This window comes from Numida meleagris, chromosome 12, assembly GCF_002078875.1.
Source record: "Numida meleagris isolate 19003 breed g44 Domestic line chromosome 12, NumMel1.0, whole genome shotgun sequence".
In the NCBI taxonomy this organism is placed as follows: domain Eukaryota; kingdom Metazoa; phylum Chordata; class Aves; order Galliformes; family Numididae; genus Numida; species Numida meleagris.
This window is the reverse complement of record NC_034420.1, coordinates 15,239,242-15,263,291: the sequence shown is the minus strand read 5'-3', so window position 1 is coordinate 15,263,291 and position 24,050 is coordinate 15,239,242. Positions and strand designations below refer to the sequence as shown.

General features: G+C 40.9%; 1 protein-coding gene across 1 annotated transcript; it reads left to right on the top strand.

Moving 5' to 3' along the window:
- On the top strand, positions 692 to 23,888 carry SEC24A (SEC24 homolog A, COPII coat complex component). Its single transcript, XM_021410575.1, has 23 exons — positions 692 to 899; positions 6,034 to 6,555; positions 8,199 to 8,366; positions 8,993 to 9,070; positions 9,371 to 9,534; positions 10,102 to 10,274; positions 11,851 to 11,953; positions 12,680 to 12,806; positions 13,148 to 13,257; positions 13,626 to 13,738; positions 14,552 to 14,670; positions 15,295 to 15,350; positions 15,661 to 15,867; positions 16,066 to 16,186; positions 16,740 to 16,898; positions 17,412 to 17,585; positions 18,080 to 18,190; positions 18,411 to 18,586; positions 19,025 to 19,162; positions 19,517 to 19,621; positions 19,763 to 19,855; positions 20,406 to 20,509; positions 20,894 to 23,888. Exons 1-23 carry the CDS (start codon positions 827 to 829, stop codon positions 21,006 to 21,008), a joined length of 3,309 nt encoding a protein of 1,102 aa, XP_021266250.1. The 5' UTR covers positions 692 to 826; the 3' UTR covers positions 21,009 to 23,888.

Genomic DNA, 24,050 nt, shown 5'->3' with positions numbered 1-24,050 from the left:
CCATCGGCAGAGCCGTGCGTCTGCACACGCTGACGGGCGCGGATCCATCGTTTATCTCCCGTTTCCTTTGAGATAGGTAGAAGATCGCTGAGGGGAGGTGGTCTGTTCTCACGTTTTGCACCTTTTCTGCGCGCGGGGCTCACCCACGCCGCAACCCCGCACGCAGTGCCCCCAACGTCCCCGCGGGAGCGTCCCGCTCAGCCCGGAGCCTCCTGTATCCCGCCTCGCGTCAGTTCAAGCAGTGCCATGTCACCGCACCCCGCCCTGGCCTGACAGCCCCCAGCGCTGAGGAGAATTCCCTCCGTGGGTGACTGGGGGGCTCCCACCCCGCGGTGCCGCGCAGTGACTGCGGGCTCCCACCGAACACCGCGTACTGAAGTGCCAGCGCGGGACGAGAGGACGGGCCCAGGAACGTGGGGACATTTTAAGCTATTTTTCGCACGCTGGTGCACCAATGGCCCTGTATTTCACACGTAGGCTCCCTGCTCTGACAGCTGATGGGCTGTCCGGACACCCCACAGCCGGTAGGCGCGAGGCGTTCCCGCACACCAGCCGCACACGGGCGGAACCCGCCCACGGCCCGACCTGCCCTGCCCCTGCCCCTTTAAGGCGCCTCGCCCCGCCCACTTGCCGCAGCGCCGCCGCTTCCGGAAGTGCCACGTGTACGTAGTGCGCATGCGCGCGCAGCCCGGTAGTTCCGGTGTGGGGGAGTCCCGCCCCTTCTCGCAGCGCTGGGCCGGGCGCCGCCACTCGGGCGGCTCCGCTGAGCCTCAACCCAACCCCGCCTGGCCCGGCCCGGCCCGGCTCATCGCAGCTCAGCGCCGCCATGGCTCAGCCCGCCCGGCCCGCCGCTGCTTATCGTAGCCAGAACGGCGCAGGCCAGCAGCCGTATAGCAACGGTGAGGTGGGACGCGAAGCTCGGGAGGGGGCCGAGAAGCTGAGGCGGGGGGAGGGGGTGCGGCTTCCGCCTCGAGGCCTTCGGGCGCCCGGCGCCTCCCTTCACGCTGCCACGTCCCCGGGGCGCCAGGCGGCCCGTACTGAGGGGAGGTCCCGGGCCCTAGTGTGCCCGGGAGGGAAGTGTGGGGTGGCACGGAGCTGGCGGCGGGGGGAGCCGGCCGCCTCCTGCCCGGCACGTCGCGCAGTAGCGCGGAACGGCATCAGGCCGGGGAGCACAGAGCGGTGTGCTGCGGTGTGCGCGGCTCAGAGCGTCTCTAGGGGTTGTTCTTTGGGCAAAGTGACCCTCTTCCCACTTCTTCTAGTGACAGAAACATCCTTGAAAGCTGACGGGAGAGCCACTCGGAAAATCTGTGTGTTAGCTAGGTGAAACGTGCTGCGTGTTACCTGTCTGCAGCTCCTCACAGGGAGTGGAAGGGCAGCGCTGAGCTCTGCTCTCTGGGGGCAGCTATAGGGTCCGAGGGAAAGGCATGGAGTTGTGTCAGAACAGGGTCAGCTGGGGGTTAGAGACAGGTCCTGCACCAGAGGGCAGTGGGCATGGAACGGGCTGCCCAGGGCAGTGAGCACAACCTCGAGCTGCTGGGATTCAAGAAGCATTTGGATGACACTTGCAGCCACAGGGTTTGATTTTTTTTTATTTTTTTTTTTGTGGTCCTGTGAGGGGTGGGGGGGTTGTTCTTAGTGATCCCTGTGGGTCTCTTCTAGCTCAAAATGTTCTGTTCTAAATGGCTCACATTAGTCATTACTTTGGGCCATGTCCCCAGTTGCGATAACACTGCGACAGCCAAGCGAGCCTGGCCCTTTGGAACCAAGCTGTACATGTGGCACCGGTTATTGCCCGGAGGAGGACCCTGCTGAGCTCAGGCAGCAGCTTGCTCACCGTATTTTATCTTGTCTGTCATGTAAAGCCAATATTATCTTGTTCTGTACACTGTGATCTAGGAAAGCCTTGACTGCTTTCTTCTACTCAAAATATATCTCTTTTTTTGAAGCCAGATGCTGAAGGTGAAACCAAATAGCTAGCTGACCTCCTAAGCTGGCAAGAAGGAAACACAAAGGCAGCCTTGTCTCTGTCTGTTTGCTTTGCATGTGTGGAAGTCTGTGCTGCTGGAAAGTGTTTTCTGACTTCACATGTACTTACAGCATCCTCTGTACTTTTTTCTTTAATTGGATAGTTGCATGTTTTAGTGGTTATGCTGCATCAAAACAATTAAGCTATAATGAGATCTTTTGATTTTTCTGCTTTATGGCTGAGTAATTAAATGGTTTGACTTGTCACCCCCCTCTTCATTCACAGTGCTTATAATTTCTAAAAGTCATCTACGAAATGGCATCTTACAAGCAGCTGTATAGCTGCTCATAGGGTCAGCAGTGTGGGATGCAGATACATAAGTCTGAAAAGAAAGCCTCTGTTCTGGAGACCTTATGGTCTAAGCAGAGAATGTACAGTAAGAATGTTAGCTAATGGAGTGAACAAGTGGGATGATTTACGTGTTGGCATCGTTTTGTATTTGGTATGTAGTCAGGCTAAGCACATGGTGGAAGTTCTTGCAAGGTAGTAGTAGTAGGAAGAGAAATTTCAGGCTATAGGTGAATGTAAACCAAAGAGCTGAAATCTAAAGTTGCGCAAACACAAGGTAATAAAATTAATTAGCAGTTACAGTCTACAGATAGGGCTTGGGTTGGTGAATAAATTAGACTATTCAAGCATGGCCTGTTTTTATCGTTGTTTCAAATATTTTGAGAAGGTGCTGTGATCCTAGGCTACCTCGGGAAAAAGTAACGTTCCATAAAAACAATCTAGGGCACGCTGAGAGTGCTGTTATGCTATTTACAGTGGTCTGTGAGGAAAGAAAGCTGCCAGCGGAATGATGAATTGTAATATAGGTGTCAGCTCTTCCTCTCAACCTGTTGCTCACCTTCCTGTTTGCAGGTAACTCCCTCACGTGCCGGGCCTGACAGTGAATGGCTGCAGCAGCAGCACCCTACGCTGACCTAGAAATTGTTTAGCAGCGAGCATCAGGTTGCTTAGTAACAGCTTTCCTCCACTTCTCTTGTTTTTTTGGTTTTTTTTTTTGGTAGGATCCGTATTCTGCCTTCACGTAGCTGAAAAGCAAAATAGTAATCTGCAGCTAATAGATCTGAAATAGGTAAACAAGATGGAGAAATTCTTTTAGGATTTTTTTTTTGCTGTCCTAGTTTGATATCCTGGCATGGTGCTTTGAGGCCATGCAAAGCTTTGGAAGCTTTTGGTTTTGGGCTGCTCTTGGTGTGCTTGCAAGCAGTGGGTAAGGCCGTGTGCAATGGGGTGCCAGTGGGGGTCCTTGCCATGTGATTGGGTGTGTTCAGCCTTGTTCTCCCTGGGACTGGAGAGGCTGTAACTGGTGAGAGCAGTGTGCTCATTGATGGGCCTGGAAAGCAGGTGAGGTTCTGTATAGCGGAGAATGTGTCACCCATAGCTTTCCGTGCTCATTCTTTGCTTTTATAAAACCATTGAGCAGCCATCACGTATGTTCCAGTACCATTCCTGATCTCTTCGAAATTTCTAGTGCTCTTATGTGCATAGAGTTGTCTTCCGCTGTTAGGTAGGGAGCCTCTCTTGTGTTACTGGCTCTTCTCTTGTACTGTGAATGTTAGTGGCTTTGCTGTTGTGATTTACATCTTCAGTCCATGCTGTTTTCCTTGTTGGCCCATGGCTTCGTGGAGCAGTGTGAGAAAGCAGCAGCAGTGTATGGGGGATTCCACTGGTGTAGGTTATTGAGGCTTTCCATTGCGCTTTTGACTTTAAAAAGTAAAAATAGAAGTTGAAATTTGGAACACTGCTTTCAAAATCTAATTCATCACAAAGTGCCACAAAGACATCAGGTCATTTGTTTTTGAGTTTTACCTTGCTGTCATTGCTTTATCCTCAGCCTTATCCCTCAAATAGGAAAAATGGAGCAAAATATTCCGGTTCCTGACTGGGCTGCAGTCATGCCCTAAGGTGAATAATCAAGTTATAAAATTAATTAGTATTTGTTCTATATCTTTTATACAGCATACTGCAATGTTATCTCAGTATACATGTGATATAGTTGGGGGCCTGGCATCGTGTAAGAAACCTTAGTCATTTGTACAGCTACCAAGTTAAATTTACAATTCATTTTATAAATCAGTTTTTGAAAACCCATCTGATATGCTGCAGGGTAATTTTCAAAAGGTGAGTCATAACTGTGGCAATTCTTATGTTTGCAAGCTTTTTCTTTAGACACCATTGATTTTAGAGCATTAGTAATTAATAAGATTTATGAGCAGCGTTGTAAGGACGGCGAGCTATAACTGGATTTCCTAACTGAATGGCAGATAGCGTATTGAGATTCATGGCTGGAGAATAATATGTGTGTGCTGTTTATGCACGAATAACAGGCAGAGTGAGGATGAGGTCACCAGCACTGTAGTGGAACCTTGGCTGTGCAGTTAGCATGGAGATGTGCAGTGCTCAGGGAGGTGACAGCTGTCTCTGAACTGTACCCTGGGGCTTTCTAGGGCATGATGAGTTGCAGGGCAGTCGCAGTATTTGCCCTAACTCAGATATTTCCATGTGTTCTGTGTTTAGCTTATCTTACTGACACACATGTGCCTGGGTTCAAAGTTATTTTAACTTGGAAACCTGAACGTCCTCCCCTCTCGAAATGTAACTGGAATGTTTCAATAGGCAAAGATGGCTAAGAAACCAGCTGTCGTTATTTTGATATTAAATGAAACTCTGTGATTTCTTATTGGTGGCAGCTGTTTCTAGTACCTGTATGCAAAATGTATGTCCGCATGCTCATCTTGGTAGCATGCTTTTGAAAATCTGTGTGTTGGATCTTGCAGTGATTTCTGGTCTGGAAATTCAATACTTCTATGTTTTCTATGCTCTTTTTTTTTTTTTTTTTCCCAAAATATAATTCTGGAAACCCGGGGAGTAGTACAGAGTTACAAAGGAAAGAATTGTATGCCAAAATCACGCTGAGGATCTCTTTTGATTTCAGGCATCTAACTGTGTACGTGGAATGTCTCCAGCATTCAGGCTGTGCTTAGGGGCGGAGCGCACCAGCGTGACTGGCTGACAAAAATGATACGGCCTTGCAAAGTGCTTTGGTGTGTGTATATGCTGTGTCTAGCTGCTGCATGGATTATCTAGCGTGTTCTGCTGGAAGGATTTCGCTTGGAAATGTTTCCCCTCAGAATGTTCTTTTTGTGCCAACAGTATGAACAACCTGGGGTAGCGTCCTTCTTGATGGAGCTCTTACCTGGAAAGCTCACAGTACTCTGCTAGCGTTCCTGTGTTAAACAAATGTGATGATGCTCTGCCGCTGCTGTTTGCTGTTTTGAGTTGATCTTTTCCATTTTTTTCTTGAAGTGATTACGGCTTATTTCAGCTGTGCCACCCAGTAGATAAGAAGCACCGTTAACCTGTCAAGTTTTATTTTCTCGATGGGTGAATTATTCTATGGTAAATTATCCTTCACTCCATGTTCCTGACCAGCTGGTTATGTGAGCTGTGTATGTATGAGAAGTTCTCTTACCAAAATTAGCTGCAGAACCTTTCGTGGATTAGCTCTGTCACTTGAGAAACAGCACGGGGACTTGAGCTGAACTTGGCTGATTGCATCTTTGCTGTTAGCTGAGGTTGAAGTTGGTGCCAGTCCTCAAACTGGGATGTGAGGACAGGTTCCGCTGCCACCGCTCCCTCGTGTCCCTGCCAGCTGTGTGCAAGCGTGCACCTCCGTGGCTGGCGGCCTCCTGGCTGCTTCTGAAGATGGAAATAGCCCCGTATGTGAATTGCAAAGTAGATGGATTTTGCTCAGCCGCTTGCTTTGTGAGCTGCACAGTTGTGAAGTTATTGTAAAAATAAATAATAATGATAATAATTAAAAAAAAAATCTAAGTGATGATAGTAAAATGCTATCAAAATCATGTCCCTTGTGGTAGTACTTGTCTCTCTTTTATGGCCTGGAGACTAATGAAACACCAAGGAAGGAAAATTCCGGAGTCGTATCTTATTTTCAGAAGCGATATGCAACACTGACTTCTTAAAGGTTTTTTTCCTTCTAGGTCCTGTTCAAAATCAAATGATGCATTCATCAGATGCCCAGGGATATAGCCCATCAGTTCCAGGACCGTACTCACATCAGACGCCATCAAAGGTTCCTCCACATCCATCTTCTGGACAGTATAACTACAGTGGCTCTCAGAACGTTTCTCAGTTCAACAGCTATCAAGGACCTGGGCAGACTCTCAATAGACCACCGGCGGCACCTCTATCTGGGTCACCAGTACAACAAACAGGTCCTGTACCACAAGTGCTGCCGCCTGCATTGCAAAACTCAGCTGCTGTATCATCTGCTGGTGGCTTTCCTCCTGGAGCTAGCCCGCCAATGCTTCCCAACTGGCAGTACAGCCAGGCTCCTGTGAGCCACCCAGCTGCAGCTCAACCAAGCCATTCAACTCCCGTGGCAGGGACAGGGCCCGCTCAGCCACCGCCGCTGCTATCAGGAAATACAAATCCTCCGGGAAGTTATCAGTACGCTGCTTCTCCAGGAGGTCCTTCGCTTCAGAACAGCTATATGAAGCCAGGTAATCATAGCTTTATGATACTGTTCTTTGACTGACTGCCAGTGCCTGCTTCTGTGTCTTTAAAAAAAAAAATGATAATAATAATAAAATGCACTCTGTAGTAGCCTTTTGCTTGTGGAACTGGGTTGTCAAAACAAACACTTGAAGAAATGCACATGATAAAGATTGGGTTGGCTTCTTTGGATGAGAAATGGAAATTCTGTGTGCAAAATTTCATTTTGCTTGAGTGGCTAAAACAGGTGATCTCTGTTTTGGGAAGCTGTGTGGGGATAAGGCTGTTTCTGTTGCCTTTGTTTTTTCTTCGGGGTGTTGGAGCACTTATGTGCTTCAGTCAGGTGAGGGCTTCTGGACTTCCCAGGTGAAAACTGTGGTCGTGTTTAGTGAGTGTGGTCTTCTGCAGTTTACAATCTCATCAGCTTTTCTGCTCATGGACTGATTCTGGTAGTTCTGAGATTGGCCTTGGTAAGGATGAGACAAACAACTTGAGCACAGCCTGCAAAGAAAACCGGGAAGCATTCTGTGTTGTTGAAATAGAGGCCAGTTGAAGGAAAAACTTCCTTCATCCCAACTTTGGATTTTTACAATTGAATAAGAATTGTCAGTCTTTAAAAAGAATTCTGAAAATGAGAGATGTGAAAAGTTAGTCCTTTCGCAGCCTGCCTTCTGTTTTAGCCTCTTGTGTGCTGAGGTGTAAAGTTTTGCTAATACTGAGTAACTTCTTAATATAACTGGTAATTGTTGTGGGAAACCCACCTTAAAAATCAATTTCACTTAGCCAAACTGTTCTTTGCTATTACAGAGTATTTTTGATCAGCTTTCTGAGCATGATGGAACGAAGCATAGAAATATTTTAAATGTTAAAACAAATCTTATGAAACGCTTTTTATTTTCATAACGTGTTTTTCTTGATGCTGATGTCTTGATATATGTCTAGCTAGTTTTATGAGAGTTTATTGAAATAAATGGCATTTCAGAGTTAGTGGTGAAAATGGTATGGAGAAATCTTGGGAAATGGCTTATGAGATTGAATTCTTATATCCACTGAATGGTGAATCTTCCTGAGCAATTTCCCTGGTAGTGTTTCTGTGGAATGGTGATAGCTTTTAAAATGAATTTAGTTCATTCTGCTGATCGTGCTCATCCTTAGAACAAAGGTCTGCCAGCTGCCTGCCTGCCCGCCCAGCCTTTGGCAGCCTCTTACAGACACAGACTCTGTACGTTGCTATTTTGCATCAGATTATTGAAGTGGAAGGTGAGCTTCCTGTCAGAAGCAATCTGTTTTAGTCTTTTTTGGTTTGCTATGTGCTGTCTAATGTGGGACTCTACTAAACTTTATGACGTCCAGACTTCGTAATTGAAATCAGGGTGCTTTCTGTACCTCTTAAAATTCTTACCAAGAATTTAAAACAAACAAAAAACCTGAAAGGGGTCGTGGTTAACAGCTACAAGAACACAGTATGTCAGGAGCGTGGTGGAAACAATCTGACCTTGTAAAACCTTCTACATGCATGATAGGATGTATGTATCTCTTGTTGCATATCATGTAAATAAGAGAAGTATCTAGAGTTCAGTCTGTATGCTTTCTTAAGAAGAGTCTTCTGTCTTCTCCAATTGGGTTAAGCTAAAAATTAATCTCTTTACAGGGTCTGTACCTCCACCGGTGACTCAGCCTTTAACACCTCTCCACCCTCCCTCGAGGCCACCTTTAGGTCCTCCACCAACTGGTGGTCCTCCTCTAATTAGGCCATCAACAGTGACAGCAGGAGCACCTAATACGCAGTCACTGCTACATTCAGCTACAAATCAAGAAGGTAAGAAGTAATTTGCTCTTTTTGTTGAATTTGGACTTGGCAGCTGTGTCCCATCTCTGCGGGTGTTCAAGGCCAGGTTGCGTGGAGACCAGGGCAGCCTGGTTGGTGGCAACCAGCCCAGTTGTCCTTTGGGAGCACTATCTCAATGTCAAGGTTTTTATCTCAAGTGAAATTTGTGTGACCATATCAGAACTGTTGATGTTTTGTGAACAGTACTGATCTAAGTGTATACGTGAAGGGAGTTTGATGTTTCCGTGTGCCGTCAGTGGAAAAAGTAGTTCAGGAAACTTGGTTACCTAAATTCCAAGAGTCTTTGAAAACTGCAGCCAGCATACAGAGCCTTCCTCTGGTGAGAATGAGGAGCGCCCTAACGCTTTGCTGCCTATTAGCTTGGAAAAGAAAGCTTGTAGGTTTTCCTGAATGTCCTTTGAGGTCATGTCGGCAGGGGAAGTGCATATGAGTAATAGGATGAGGTATACTTAATCAAATTTTGCCCCAAGTCAAAGGTAGATCTAAACTACGCTAATCTACGTGTACATTCAGCAAAGAGGATTGCTTCTCACTTACCTTGTTTCAACTTGTTAGTAACTTGTTAAAATTTTTACTTGGACCATCTTTTTTAATAGGTGATGCTACGTCTGCTGCTGGTGATGGGTCTGTGGTCCAAAACAGCTATGATGCAATAGAAGGAGGTGGCCTCGTGGGTAAGGTTTGGGAATTAAAAGTATTTACCATCCTTAAGATGGAAAAGATGGAAGTTCAGGCATTTAGGCACAAATGTGTACTTTATCTAATGTCTGACTTGTCACTAAGTCTGATTATTTGAGGCACTGACAGCCTGGCTTACATGTAAGAATTATAAAGCAGTTAATGTCTTGCAAAATTGATGACACTTGTCAATTGTTTACACTTAAAAATTAAACAACAAAAAGTCCTTCTGTGATAGTGAGTTGACCAAGCTGCAATTCAACAATTCATATTCAGTATGTCTGTTCTGCTTCTAGCAACCCCACATCCTTCTGCACCTGCAAATCTTAAGGTGAATAGAAATGTTGGCTATTCTTATCCTGCGTTGCCGCCAGGCTACCAAAATACTTCTCCACCCGGAGCACCAGGAATGCAAGCAACTGCTTTGCAGTATCCAGATGGATCAAAACATTTCCACCAGGTGAAGTTCTTGTTTTGTTTGTTTCATGTTGCTGAGCCAGTTCACATAAATGAAGACAAGCGTAGCGATCTGTGTTGTGTGTCTGTGGGGTTATGGTTCACTGTTTAGTGCACAGTTTGCTCAAGATGATAGGCATAGTCAGAAATCAATGCTTTTGTTGTCACTTTGATAGCAGTCTGGAAAAACTGTGCCAGCTCTTTCTGAAGTGTCTTATTCTAAAATCTGCTTAGAACATCAGTCTTCTAAAATTATTGGTTTCCTGAAACATCCTACGGGCATGTTTTTTCATCCCTCCTGTCACTATTGTTAGCTGGAGTCTGCTTTTTCCTGTACTTTTAAACCAAACTGACCAATATCTTTGCCTGCTAGACCTCTGTATTTCAAGAGTTCTGTGGCAAGCGCGTGCTAATTTTACCTCTGTTGTGTTACAAACCTAAGTAGAAAGTAGTTTTTCTAAACATAATACAATGACAGTAAACACAAAATTTGAAAGATAAATGTTTGCTTGTTAAGTGGACTGTATTTCATCCAAATAATCAGTGTTAATGTGTGAAATTTTGACTTTAGCCTCCCCTAGGCGCTAATCACTTACATGCATCTATGGGTAGCCTGAGTTTACAACAAGAAGGATTAAGACCTGTGAATCTTCTTCAAGAAAGAAATATTCTTCCTACAACCCTCCTCCAGGCTCCTGTCCCAAACTTACATGAAGACATCCAGAAGCTCAATTGTAACCCAGAGTAAGATTATCCGTTTGTTATAATTCATTGAAGGAAAGAAATTACTAGTCGTAAATATAACTTCACAAAATATTTTTAACTTTGTGAGTAGAAAACATTGAAAATGAGCTTCACTGTGTTAAGATAAAGGTGGTAAGTGGTTGAAGTTCTGAAGTGAATGGGATGATGTAGAATTTATTCATTACACTCTTAAATTCATTGATAGCTGGTTATTAGGTGTTGGCACTGTAGTTTGAACCTGTTTGAAACCTGTAGTTTCAAACTGTCCCTTAATTTCTCATGTCATAGTATAACCAGTGAAAAGCTGGAGCTTTTTTGTGAGCAACCTTCCTTTTAGTTAGAGGAAAGATTCACATGTATTTTTTAGAAAAGACACCTGGGAAATATTTTCTAAGGCCTTAAGAGATTTAAACATCATATTTTGACAATGTGTAACATAGCATTAATTAACCAGCTGATTTTGTGAGAAATCTAAAGCTAACTTTATGGGATTCATTAGATAGTTCTAGCTGTGCAACACCTCCTTACTATTTGCAAAATTTCATTGACTTGTATTCCTTCCTCTGGATTCAAGGTTGAGGCAGTTGGCAGAGGCTGACCCTTTTCTGGTGCAGACACCAGAATTTTAATGGCCTGCTATTTTTGTTTTTGTCTAGGACATGTTTCAAGTAACTCTGACTTCAGATCTGTAACGAGCATCTCATAACCCTCATAATCTTTCTATCAGGGTTCTTAGCTGCTACTAAGTGCATTTTCTAAACCTGTGTCATCAGGAAATTGTGTAGAAAATACAAGGAAAAACATATTGTTTGCGAGGCAGCTATGAGTAGGTGCCATGCAAAAACTTTGCAATGTAACTGGCAGTGAGTGTGATTGAGGAGATGTTAAATAAGAGTTAGCTTACTTGAGCGAGGTATATCAAGAAGTTTGTGAATGCAGAAACAGTGTACGTCTGTATTGAAAGTAACCCTTTAAAACAATGGAGTAAATGGAATGTCAAACAAGGGGCTGTCGGCTGATAGGTCGAGTAATCTCGCTGAGCAAACCAACCAAACCATGTACGACCAGGCACTCGTGCTTTGCAGGCCTTTTCTGACAGGTAAAGGAAGTAGCACCTTTGAGAAGTGGCTCACACAAACAAGCTGTGCCAGGTTTGCACAAATATCGTGCACTTTGTGGAAACCACTGAGTTCTGAAGTCACAACTGTGTGGTTGGTTGTAGTTATTTTAAACTTGGTACATAAGGCCACTTCAAAAAGGTATTCAAAATTCTGCTTTGTGGATAAAGATTAGATGTGACTTTGAGCATTGTTAGGCTAACCTTTGATTTGAGTCACTGAAGTGGCACCAGCGCTGCTTAAGGAGTGTGTGTACAATGTAATGTAACAGCTCAAAATATGTACTGTGGGCCAAGCTTGGACTAAAACAAAGCAGTGTGACAGAACTGGGGAAGGTATTTTATCTGGAAGTGGATGTTCACCATCACTAACTCTGGAAAATATGATGTTATGTTCTACTGAAGTAATCATTTCATTATCCAAAAGTCACTGAAAATAACTCTTTATCCTCTATCTAGGTTGTTCCGCTGTACCCTGACTAACATTCCTCAAACTCAGGCCTTATTGAATAAAGCCAAACTTCCTTTGGGGCTCCTGCTTCATCCCTTCAAAGACTTATCGGTATGTGAAATATTTGAAAGTTTAAATGCTGAAATATCACTATAGTTGGAGAATGAATTGCAAAAGAAGGGCAACTGTGTTGGCTGATGTTGGCATAAAAAACTTCCCCGTTTCACTGTCATTTATCTGAGACATTTCTCCCTGCCATTTTTAAACTTCCAAGCCTCACTCCTTAACAAACAACAACAATCCCAAACCTCAGGAAAAAAAAAAAACAAAGCTTAGAGGCGACACTGCAGGCAGGCTGTGACAGAAGACAACATATGTAAATACATAAAAATATATGTAAATGTCACTCCTAGTTGGCTGTATTTTGTCAGGTAGCAGTTGTAGTTATTGATTTTTCTGTAATGTAGTTAAGCATTAACGAAGTTTTAAAGGGGTTTGACTGTCCTCAGATACCCTGAAGACTTTGAATTTATCAGTGCATCTTGTAAATGTTGCTGTTTTCCACAACTGAAGGGATTTTTCCAAATATGGTTGGTTTTTTTTTCTGATATTTATTCTGGATTTGCTGTAGATCTTGATCTTACACCATCAATGTAAAAGTCAAGACTGTAGAGGCTTGAAAAGGGAGAATATGCAGCCAAAAACGTTAGAGCCAGGTTCTGACCAGTATTATTATTAAAGAAGTATGCTTTGCGTAGCCAGGAACCACAGTGTAGATAATTGTCATAGGTGAATGGCTGTAGTGTTGATGTTTTAAAATAAGCTTTTCTTTTCCAGCAACTGCCCGTGGTTACTTCAAGTACTATTGTGAGATGTCGTTCCTGCCGGACGTATATTAATCCTTTTGTCAGCTTTCTAGACCAAAGGAGATGGAAATGCAATCTGTGCTACAGAGTGAATGATGGTAGGTTTTACACGTATTTATTGTTTTAAGCTGCTGTGGTTAACCTTTCACACCTCGTCCTTTGGTGAGGTCAGATTTCTGGCCATGTCAGTACTACTGGCTCATCTCCTGTGCTCGGTGGATGTGAGAAATGTTCTCCATGAGCAAAGACAGCGATGTTGCTGATGACACAGTGAGTCTGAAGTGGTCTTGTGTGGTACCCTTGCAGTGACAAAGTTGCTGCCGCACCTAATGTAGTTCTGCAAGAAGCATTGCCCAACAAGCTCAAAAGAGTTGATGTTTTAAAATGTAGCACAACTAATGCTATTGTGGAGTAGTAATGTGTTAATTTATCTGCACAGTTCCTGAAGAATTCATGTATAATCCTGTGACGAGAGTTTATGGAGAACCTCATAAAAGACCTGAAGTCCAGAACGCTACTATTGAATTTATGGCTCCATCTGAATACATGGTGAGGTTTTACTTTCACTTATTCTCTCCCTTTGTTTTATTTCCACAGGGAAGTCAGGAAAAAGAAAAATCTGTGTTATAGAGGATGCTTTCCATTTTAGGATGGTAACTACTGCTTTAAGGAGTACGTTTGAGAAGCCCTGAGTATTACTTCAGATAGGTTGTCACTCATCAACATTTATGATCTCAGTGTTCTCTATTTAGAATATATAGGTGTTTGTGGGCCTTTTGAAAGGAAACCACAATTACAGAATTACCAAAGAAGTGAAATGTATTTAGATGTTTTGGCATCATTCGTACTTGCAGTGGAATTATCACAATCTAATCAATGTCACCTTGAAAATTGAAGGTAATCTTTTCTTTATTCAGCTACGTCCACCTCAGCCACCTGTGTACCTCTTTGTGTTTGATGTCTCTCATAATGCAATAGAGACGGGATACTTGAATACAGTCTGCAAGACCTTGTTAGACAATCTTGACTTGTAAGTAATTTTTTTGTCCTTAATGTCCTCTTTTCCTCATGGAACTTGATAGACGTTAACATGACACTACTTTCTGCCTAGCAGTTTCCTAGTGTTGACTGACAATGGCCAGTGCAGTATGGGAGTATAGTTAAAAGCTGTAGCTGTGTTCCTGTCACAGCTGCACTGGTATATAAAGCAACTTTGAGGTGCATTTCTTAGTCTGAGTCTCTCCTGTCTGCTTTGTCAGTCCCCAAAAGGAGTACACGTTGTGTTAATGAAGTCTTTTGAAATGTATTTTGTAGAAGCTGAAATGTAGGTAGGTATCCATCTTTCTACTTGACTAGCCTTGGAAAATACTGAAAGATAACTCAGAATAACTCATGTTATTCTTTTCTGAAAGGATTGCCATACTGGACTTCTAAAGGGGGGCTACAACTTAAGTCTTTGAACTCCAGTGCTGAGTAGGACAGCTGTTGCCTTAGTACAATGTGCTCTCACTGCTTCTCTTCTGAAAGGCTAGATTCTAGGATGAGGTTTTAATTAAAAAAAAAAAAATACAAGCACATATTGCTGTGTCTGAAAACTTTACTCTTTCTAAATGTTATTAATCCATTTGTATTACTTTCTTTAAAATAAAAAATATCTTGAATGTCCACTAGGTGATTCTACTATGAGCTCAATTTTTTCTCTAAAATGACTTAAGTGTTTGCAGTGTAGCTGTTAAGCTAGCTACTTGCTAACTTGCCTTAGGTGCAGTGAATGTATTTTAAAAAAAAAAAAAAACTTGCAGAAATTTCATCTTGCTGAACACCATATGTCTGACTTTTTCAGGCTTCCTGGGAACACTAGAACAAAAATAGGCTTCATAACATTTGACAGCACAATCCATTTCTACAGTCTTCAGGAAGGTCTCTCTCAGCCTCAGATGCTTATAGTTTCAGATATCGAAGGTATGCAGTAGTAACTTGTGTTTAGTATGTATTAATGACTGCTGCTTTGGATAGCCTTTTTAAAAAAGCATATATGTGGTGGGAGTAGGTAGATCAGATCATTATCCTCTCTAGTAATGTCTGGGAGTAGGTTCCTTTATGAAGCTCCTGATGTCTGAGCAAGTTGTGGCTGTTCATGACTTAAAACATGAAAATGACCTTTCCTAACATCTAGTTCTATTTGTATAGCTACCTAAATTTCTCTTACGATCATAATTGAAATAACGATGCTTGGTAAGTTGTTATGAATTCCTAGTGAGTGATGTTTAGTGATGTTCTGCTTATACTTCCAAATCTCTTTTCACTTATGTTAAGGAGCAGAGTAGAATGTATTCTTGAAAATCTTCCTGTGCATTTTTAGTTAATAGATTTTGCTATCCTTCAACACTTCTGGTCGTTATTCTTAAGTGGCACTCTAGCCACAGGTATTCTTATCAGGGAAAAAGGTCGATGTTCGAATGAATTTACACCTAGATACTGTATTTTTTTATAGGGATAATGATTAGGAAATAAAATTTGGGAAAGCTGGTTCTATTTCATTAAAAAACAACAAAAACAGCTCTAACACATTTTTCTTCCTTCCAGATGTATTTATACCAATGCCAGAAAACTTATTAGTAAATTTAAATGAAAATAAAGAGGTAAGAACTGCATGAGGTGACAAATGACATTCATGTAACGAGATATGCTTGATAGTTTATGGTTTTACTTAGTGCTCTTTAATATCTGCAGTTTAAATGTCAAGTTTGAAGGGGAAAAGTCTTTTAACTTCTGCTTGACCTTGAACACTTAACAACTTAAAACAAGAGAATACTTTACCTTTGCTAGGATTTATTTACTGCTGTAATATTGGAAGTATTAATACATATTTATGTATCATTAGTAATAAGCGCTCTAAAGAAGAAAACTCCTAAGGCTCAAGTCTTAATAATTTTATTTTCTAACTTGCAGCTAATTCAAGATCTATTGAAGAGCTTGCCACAGATGTTTACCAAGTCCCTGGAAACTCAGAGTGCTCTTGGGCCTGCGCTACAGGCAGCCTTCAAACTGATGTCCCCTACTGGAGGTAGAATCTCTGTCTTCCAGACTCAGCTCCCATCTGTGGGAATGGGAGCGCTGAAATCCCGAGAAGAGCCAAACCAAAGAGCAACTGCAAAGGTTAGGAAAGCAAAAAAGATTAAGAGAACTGACAGCCCTGCTCCGTACATACATATGGCTCTTAAATTGCCTCTTTTTTGAAGATGTTACTGAAATCAGTGATAAAGAATCAATTATTAGTGTCCCTGGAAATAAGAATAAATATGTGAATCTTATTAAATTTCTTTTGTATATTGTAATACTCCCTTGTGTTAATAGGACATACACCTGACACCATCAACTGATTTTTACAAGAAGTTGGCCTTGGACTGCTCAGGACAACAGGTTGCAGTGGATTTGTTTCTTCTTAGTGGACAGTATTCTGACTTGGCTTCTCTAGGTAAGCTGTATGAAGTTATGTGACAACTAACACGTAATATAGATTCTGTGTATTTGTCAAAAAGATTAGCATTCACTATTTGAACCTGATCTGAAGAAGTCTTGTCTGTCACGATGCAAATTCATCCTCGATGAGCAGTAACACTGTGAACAGAATGTAATATTTCAGTCTTCCCTGATCTAGCATTGCGGTTCTCACTTTGTCCCTTATTGAGTGGATTGGGGATTTTTGTCATCCTGGTTGCAATGTTTCTTTTCTGCCTTCTACCACCAGTGTAAGACTGCAGTTAGGGTAGGCTTACTAGCATTTCAGTAACTTTTTTCTCCGTTTAACCAAACTTTAAAGTGACAGAGTACCTGTAATTTCAGGCCGTGCCTATATGCATAACTGAATATATGGTTGTTAAATCTCTCTGTATGCACTTCTGACTGTGTAATGGAGCTTTTTTCAGATGTGAACAGTGTAGTAATTAAAGGGAATATCACAATCCACTGGTATGTTTAAAAAACATAACAGCACCTGTAGACACTGGCACTGTATCTTTCTGTTTCAGGTTGTATATCAAGGTATTCTGCAGGTAGTGTCTATTACTACCAGTCTTATCATCATAAACACAACCCTGTCCAGGTGGAGAAATTGCAAAAGGAGTTGAAACGATATTTAACTAGAAAGATTGGATTTGAGGCTGTCATGAGGATAAGATGCACCAAAGGTTTGAACGTGGTTTTTTGGCAGGGCAGGAGCAAATGGTGGGTGGGAGGGGCAGGCAGTATTTGCTGTTGTTTGGGAATGATTGATTGGTATTTTGACTTCATATAAACTTAAATAATTATTAAGAGACAGATTAGAAAAGTAAAATCCAGTACCAGGAACTGGACCATTTTACGACTGTATTTAGAACTTAAAAATTGAAGGTATTACATCTTACAGTGTTGAATACTGGACATCTTGCCAGATTGCTATTTCAACAAGGGACTGCTTTTGTACTGTTAAAATTTGCTATTATTCTACACCAGTTTGATTTCTGAATTCCTGGCTTCTGCTAACCTCTGTGGATTCTATGGATTAGTCATCTGTGTGGGATATTTACCACTTGAATTTATTGAGAAGGATCTTAACATTCTGATACAGAGCCACCTAACAGTGTTGTTGGATATGTAAATGGTGTATGTATTTCACATCTGACTATAAATAAAATTGATTCTACCTAATGCTTATCTTGTAGGTCTTTCCATTCATACCTTCCATGGGAACTTCTTTGTACGATCTACAGACTTGTTGTCATTACCCAATGTAAACCCAGATGCAGGATATGCTGTGCAAATGTCAGTAGAAGAAAGTCTTACTGATATGCAGGTTGTTTCTTTTCAGTCAGCTCTCCTGTACACATCTAGCAAAGGTAAGTTGTATAGATATTGTTAGCTGAAACCAATTATATTCAGATACAATATTCAGTTAAGTTGTGTGTACAGTTAGAAGCTGTAAGTCAGTTGCAGTACCTTAAAGAAATTATTTTATTTAATGGCAAGATCACAGCTGTGATATGTTACTGCATGTTGATGATATTGCTTCTTCCAGATCAAAAAGTTGCCTGAGAAACTTACCCTGGTTTGTGAATAGGTAGGCTTAATCCCAGAAACTGAGAACTAATAGTTGATGAAAGCTACTGAAAACAATCTGTTTCACTGTTTGTGTGATAAACGGGATTGAATCTTAGTTTTATTTCTTGCCTGTTTGGTCAAACACAGATCAGCTGGTAGTGTTAATGGGGAAATTATGTAATTTCAAGTATGTAAGTGTGGCAAAAGTTACTGAATAAACAGTAGCATTTCTCTAATTTCTTCAAAAAACAGAAGTTGTATTTGGACTGTATAGTTTTCTCTTTTGTTATAGGGGAGAGGAGAATTCGTGTCCACACGATGTGCTTACCTGTTGTAACAACGCTGAGTGATGTCTACCTGGGGGCAGATGTACAAGCTATCACTGGGCTGTTGGCCAATATGGGTAAGCATGATAAGAGCTTGTTTGGATACAAATGGATGATATCCCTAAAGCTTTCAGCAGTAATCCTCTCTATGGTACTGTTAAAAGGAGTGGTTCTCTCTGTTTTTAATGCTTGGCTTAGGTAAAGTATCAGCATAGTTGTATGTAATCACCTGGACGTAGTCTGGTGTATCATCATCATGGTGGGAAATATTTAAAACAAACAAACTTTTTTTTTTAGCTGTGGATCGATCAGTTTCTGCTACCTTGAGTGATGCTCGAGATGCCTTGGTCAACGCCGTGATAGATTCTTTATCTGCTTACCGCTCATCAGTCCTAAGCATTCAGCAGCCTGGTCTCATGGCCCCCACTTCACTGAGGCTCTTCCCACTTTATGTACTGGCACTCTTAAAACAGGTAAGAGTTAAAAGGAAGCTGTGCCACAGGAGGATTGTTGTCTATGCTTGGCATGTCAACCTGAAGTAAAAGAGCATGTCCTTGATGTACAAAGGAGCATGTGTCGTCTTCCAACTAGTTCATAGGACTCAAAATTGAGAAGTTGTTTGATTTAGATTTTGTAATAAAAGCAGTCTTTCTGATATTTCTGTTAGAATATTGAGATATCTTACAGATTTGTGAATATTCTCGTATGAATAAAATTCTCTCAAGATAGCAGTTGAATTTTGTTGCTCCCCAGAGCTTGGTGACTAGAAAGGTCAACGTAGAACAAAGTCTCTTTATTGTCTCTTAGGCCTGAGTAGATAACACATACTCTTTCAGTTGGTGAATGTACATCTTCGTCTTGGAGTCTGTTATGGTCTTTAATGGTCAAATTAAATGTCTGGTTGTTTGCAGAAAGCATTTCAAACTGGGACGAACGCACGTTTAGACGAACGCATCTTTAGCATGTGTCAAGTGAAGAACCAGCCTCTTGTTTACCTCATGCTTATGACACACCCCAGTTTGTACAGAGTTGATAATCTCACAGATGAGGTGAGCACTTGCATTGTTACATGGCCTGTTTGTGTCTGCTCCTGGAGGTTTGAATTATGTGAAGTTCAAAGAAAGTTCTATTCACAAGTCCTCTGCATTTAAGCTGTGTAGCTCAAATTTGACGTTTCACATTTTCCCACTCGTTGCTTGTAGAACTGATTAAGATAAATGTGAAGTGCACCTCTCTAAATAAAATATTAAGAAGTTTAGTAGTAAATTATGTACTTGAAGTGTAATTGGAACTATGCAGTCTAGCTTCAATATTCAATGTAATATACTCTCCTATTTAACCTTCTGTTCTTGTGCCTGTTTCAATGCGTCAAGGTATGAACTACATTTTTTCTTTTTCTTCAGGGAGCTCTCAACATAAATGACAGAACTATACCTCAGCCACCCATTCTCCAGCTATCAGTGGAGAAACTGAGTAGGGAGGGTGCCTACCTTATGGATGCTGGCTCTGTAAGTTGTGTGGTGGTGGTGATTTTAAGAAGCATTCCAATTTAGATTGACTTGATGTTCTTGCTGAGAACTCAAAATGTGTAGAAGGCTGCTGAGGTGTAGTTTCACATTAGATGATTGTTATCTCTGTTTACCTTTCAGGTGATGTTTCTGTGGATTGGGAAGAGCTGTGGGCAGAGCTTTATCAGCCAAGTCCTTGGAGTTCCAAATTATGGCTCCATACCTCAGAACATGGTACGTGCTAGCTTTGTTGTACGCTAGTTGCACAGTGCAGCTAGAATTCTGTCTGCATGAGCGTTAGAATACTGTGTTCAAATATTAGTCCTCTAGTTAGTAGTCGCTGTAAATCTGGATCCAGGAAAAAAAAAAAACAACACTTTGGAGAAACTCCTAGAGGTAACAGACAAACTTTAATCTAGATCTTCCCATGAAAGGACATTAGGTATAGACTGGCAGTGATTAAGTTTATCAGAACTCAACATGCTGCAAATGTTTGGGAATATCATACTCAGCGATTTAGTGGAAACTCGCTCTCCCTGCAGTAAAGCAAGTATTGACAGCTGCTCAGTCATCAACATTCTCATAGTCAATTGCTGGTACAACTGCAGTGTCCTTGACTGTTTCAAGCCCTTTCAAAAGAGAGCAGAGTAAAACTATTCATCACAATGCATGTCTGGGGTTTCTTTGTACCCGATTAGGGTAGGGTTGGGCTATTTTAAGTGTTCCTTTTGCTGCTTCCTTGAAAAATACCATGTATGTGTTAATGATACTCCTTGCATCTTAGACTCATCTCCCAGAGCTTGAAACTGCAGAATCCATCAGAACAACAGCTTTTATTTCTTGGCTGAGAGAACAGAGACCTTTCTTTCCTATACTATATATAATAAAGTAAGTGTTTTTAAGAGTCTTTGGGACTGTTTACGATACATAGTTGGATATTGTAAACTGCACTTTCTTAATGCAACTTTTATCAGTGTTAAAGGCTGTGCCTAACAGCCGTGACAGTGGATATAACTTAGTATGAATGATCTTTGATTTAGAATTTCCACAGATTAAGAAAGACTAAATGTAATAGAAAATCTTTTTGTCAGATGAACAAAGTGAATTCTGATAAGTGTACTTGTTGGGGTTGATCACAAGGGCTACTCGAGATCCTCTTTCATATGTTCTTGAGCTCTGGAAATATCTTGCACTTGATCTGTAATGTTCTGAATGTATTACACTGTAGATTTTGATGAATATTTCACTCAAACACTTATTTTTATTTTGAAGGGATGACAGCCCATTGAAATCAAGTTTTCTGCAAAATATGATTGAAGACAGAACTGAATCAGCCTTATCATACTATGAGTTCCTCCTTCACATACAGCAGCAAGTGAATAAATGAAACGCTAGCCTTTGGCTCACTTTAAGGAAAGATTTTGCAGTAAAGAACACTTGTGCTTGTAATACCTTCATGAAATCTGTGGCCTGAGGCAGTCGATGAGAGGTTCTCACTGTGATTTCAACAAACTAAAGCAAATAAAGGACCACATCTGAGAATCAAATGTGCAACTACATATTGTACCTTAAAATCAAACTGTTGGAACTGGTTGAGCACCTTTAATTTGCTGCAGATCATGTTTTTACTGTAAGTAGTTGCAGCATGAAGTACACCCACAAAGGCAATACCGAAAAGGTGAAATACATTTTGTAAAATAAAGAGTTCTTTGTTGTTCAAAATGTATACTTCTGTAACTCTTTGCATTTTTTTTTTTTTGCTGCTAGATATAAAACCTCACAATACTGATCATGATTTGCAGGGAAATTCTTTATAAGTGCATCCAGTGATCACAGACAGTGTCTCAGTGTTCTGCTTAGAAATGCTTAAAGTAGCAATGAAGCAACTGTTCATTGTGAAACGAACAAATACTTTATGAAACTTAGAATCCAGTGTTTGGAATGGGTTATGGCTAATAGGACTCAAGGTAAGCTTAACCTAGACAAGATGGCTTAATTTATGAAAGCTTTTAGTAAGTCAGTATTCAAATTAAAAAGAAGTGTGGAGGAGCAAGCCCTCCTAATATGAGATGCATTAAAGTCAGTGACTGAGTGAGCAGCAAAAGTAAACCTATGTAGCTTTGTTTTTCTTTACTAAAATGAATAGTTTTACTTTCAGTTTGTGAATGGTGTGGGAGAGGAAAGGCAAGTAAGGTTATCTCAGATTTCTTATTTAATATACTTTGTGCTCCTGTTTACATTAACTGAATGTTAGGCCCCTGAAAGTTAGCGTGCTTCTGAAATGTGCTTGTATGATGGCACTTAGAACATAATGTTTTCAGACCACGTTCAATATTCTGACACTAAAATTGGAATTTTTTTCCAAAGACAAAAGCATTGTATTTAAGATTTGCTTATGGCTTGAGACACACTTGAAATCTCCAACATTTCTTTACTGCAGCTGCTTAATGAGCCTAGATCCAAAGCCAGCATGCACCAAATGAAAGCTTTAAATGTACTCTCAGATCCTTGCCAGAGCTATAGATGGAAGCTGACATTGGACTTGCAGTGAAAGTTTGTATACAAAAAATTTTATCATTTTATAAAAGCATACAAATAACTCTCTTTTGGAGATCACTGATAGCTAGTAACATAAAGAGTATTTAAGTTACTGTATCTATACGCCTATGATGTAAAGGGTGGGGTGTGACGAGTGGAAGACATTCTTATAGAAAAATCTTTTTCATTTTTTGTTAAATGATGATAAATGTAAAGGTCTTGCAAAATCTACTTTCTGGGGCAAGTAACGTTAACAGTTAAAGTATTTATAAATAAGTGGTCAAGCACATACTGTGACTAGGCTAGTTCGCTTACACCTTGTGACACAAGTGTGAGAGAATATCATAGGGTAATCATTTGCTACCATTGCAGGCTGTAGCTACAATTGATTGTCAGGAGTTGCCTTACTTCAGGGGAGGAGTTTCTTTGAAGAAGTTGTCTTTTCGCGTCAGCACGAGAAGGTAAAGTTCAGAACAATGTCTGAAATAGAATGGAAAGACTATATTAGAACCAATTCAAGCTTCTCTGTCTGCTGTCTCTGTGGCAAACAGGAGTATATTTACTTGAACAGCTTTTTAGAAGATTGCACAGGTTCTAGTCAGAATGCGTAAGGTCTTTTAAGTTTGGACAGTCTGATATTTATTTTCCTAGAGAAAAGAGTCTCTTCATTTAAATGGGAGCTATACACTTGCATAGCTGATCACTTAAAACTTGTATTTTGGGTATGTTATCACTCAGCCCGCCCCAAATCTGCTTCTTACAATGACTGTGTTTTGGTATTATAGCCCCCACCTCTTTTTAATAAACGTTGGAGATTACTTCACTGTTCTACATACACCAGACTAACAGCTAAGGATGTCAGTCTGTGTGGCAATTAACTTCTAGGGCCCCAAGGTTTTACAAGACAAAACATATAAGCAAGGCTCAGCTGAACCCTCTTGGAACAGAACATGTCTTTTTCACCTTGGAAGACGTTCTGTGTTGAACTTTGTAAGTTTATCCCCTCGCAGTGGGAAAAGCCTGCTGTGCTGCAAGGTCAGTATGGGGCAGATGAATGCAGCTATCCATGATGTGTCGCTTTTACGTACCATTGAAAAGCAAGGACACTGAAGATGAACTGTAAAAACAGGCAAGAGTGGCTCTGGTGCTTAGATCTCATCACAACTTTACCACTGCAAATGTACTCTATTTTTCTAGTGGAGGAATTTTTTTAAACTTCTGTATTTGACAAATTAGTGTTCAGCCAACGTCGTTACCATCCATTTTAATTTGCTTTCATTATTGTTTTTTAATTTAATATATTTGAGTCTAAGTCCACGTAGGTTGTTTGCAATAACTAGAATGATTCACTTTTATTTAGATTTAATTTCTTAACAGTATTTAATGAAAGATGCAAAATGGCTGTTAAATAAGGGACCATTAAATGTGATTTTAAGCTTCTGTTTACTATTATGGATGTCATCCTTATAGTAAATTTAATTTTGTAAAGTAGTGTATAATATTGTATTATTAAATCTTTCCTTTCTGAACTTGGACATTTGATCTTCAGTATGAAATTATAAATCTTCCCCCTTCTGAATTTGAGACAGGATTTACTTGTCCTCCTTTTTACAGTTTGTAATTTTCACACTTTTATTCCTGTAAAAAGTCATTTGTAACACATGCAAATGCTTATTTTATCTGTGCTAATTTATCAGATTTGGCTACTCAATAAAATTAATTGAAAGAACTCATGCAAGTCCATCAGTCCATTCTTATAGATGAAAGTTAATCACTGTATTGGATCAAGCAAGATAAGTAGCACGTAGTAGCAAGTGATAAATTCTACCTTTTAGCTAAACTTTCCTATTAGCGATACGAGAGGAGAGGGGACTTTGAGGAAAGCTAGTTG

Excerpts from the sequence above, each read along its gene's own strand:
- SEC24A (XM_021410575.1), top strand. The coding sequence starts at position 827 with ATGGCTCAGCCCGCCCGGCCCGCCGCTGCTTATCGTAGCCAGAACGGC. Across the intron at positions 12,807-13,147 it reads GTGCTACAGAGTGAATGATG|TTCCTGAAGAATTCATGTAT; the intron begins GTAGGTTTTACA and ends TTATCTGCACAG. Across the intron at positions 19,856-20,405 it reads GCTCCATACCTCAGAACATG|ACTCATCTCCCAGAGCTTGA; the intron begins GTACGTGCTAGC and ends CTTGCATCTTAG.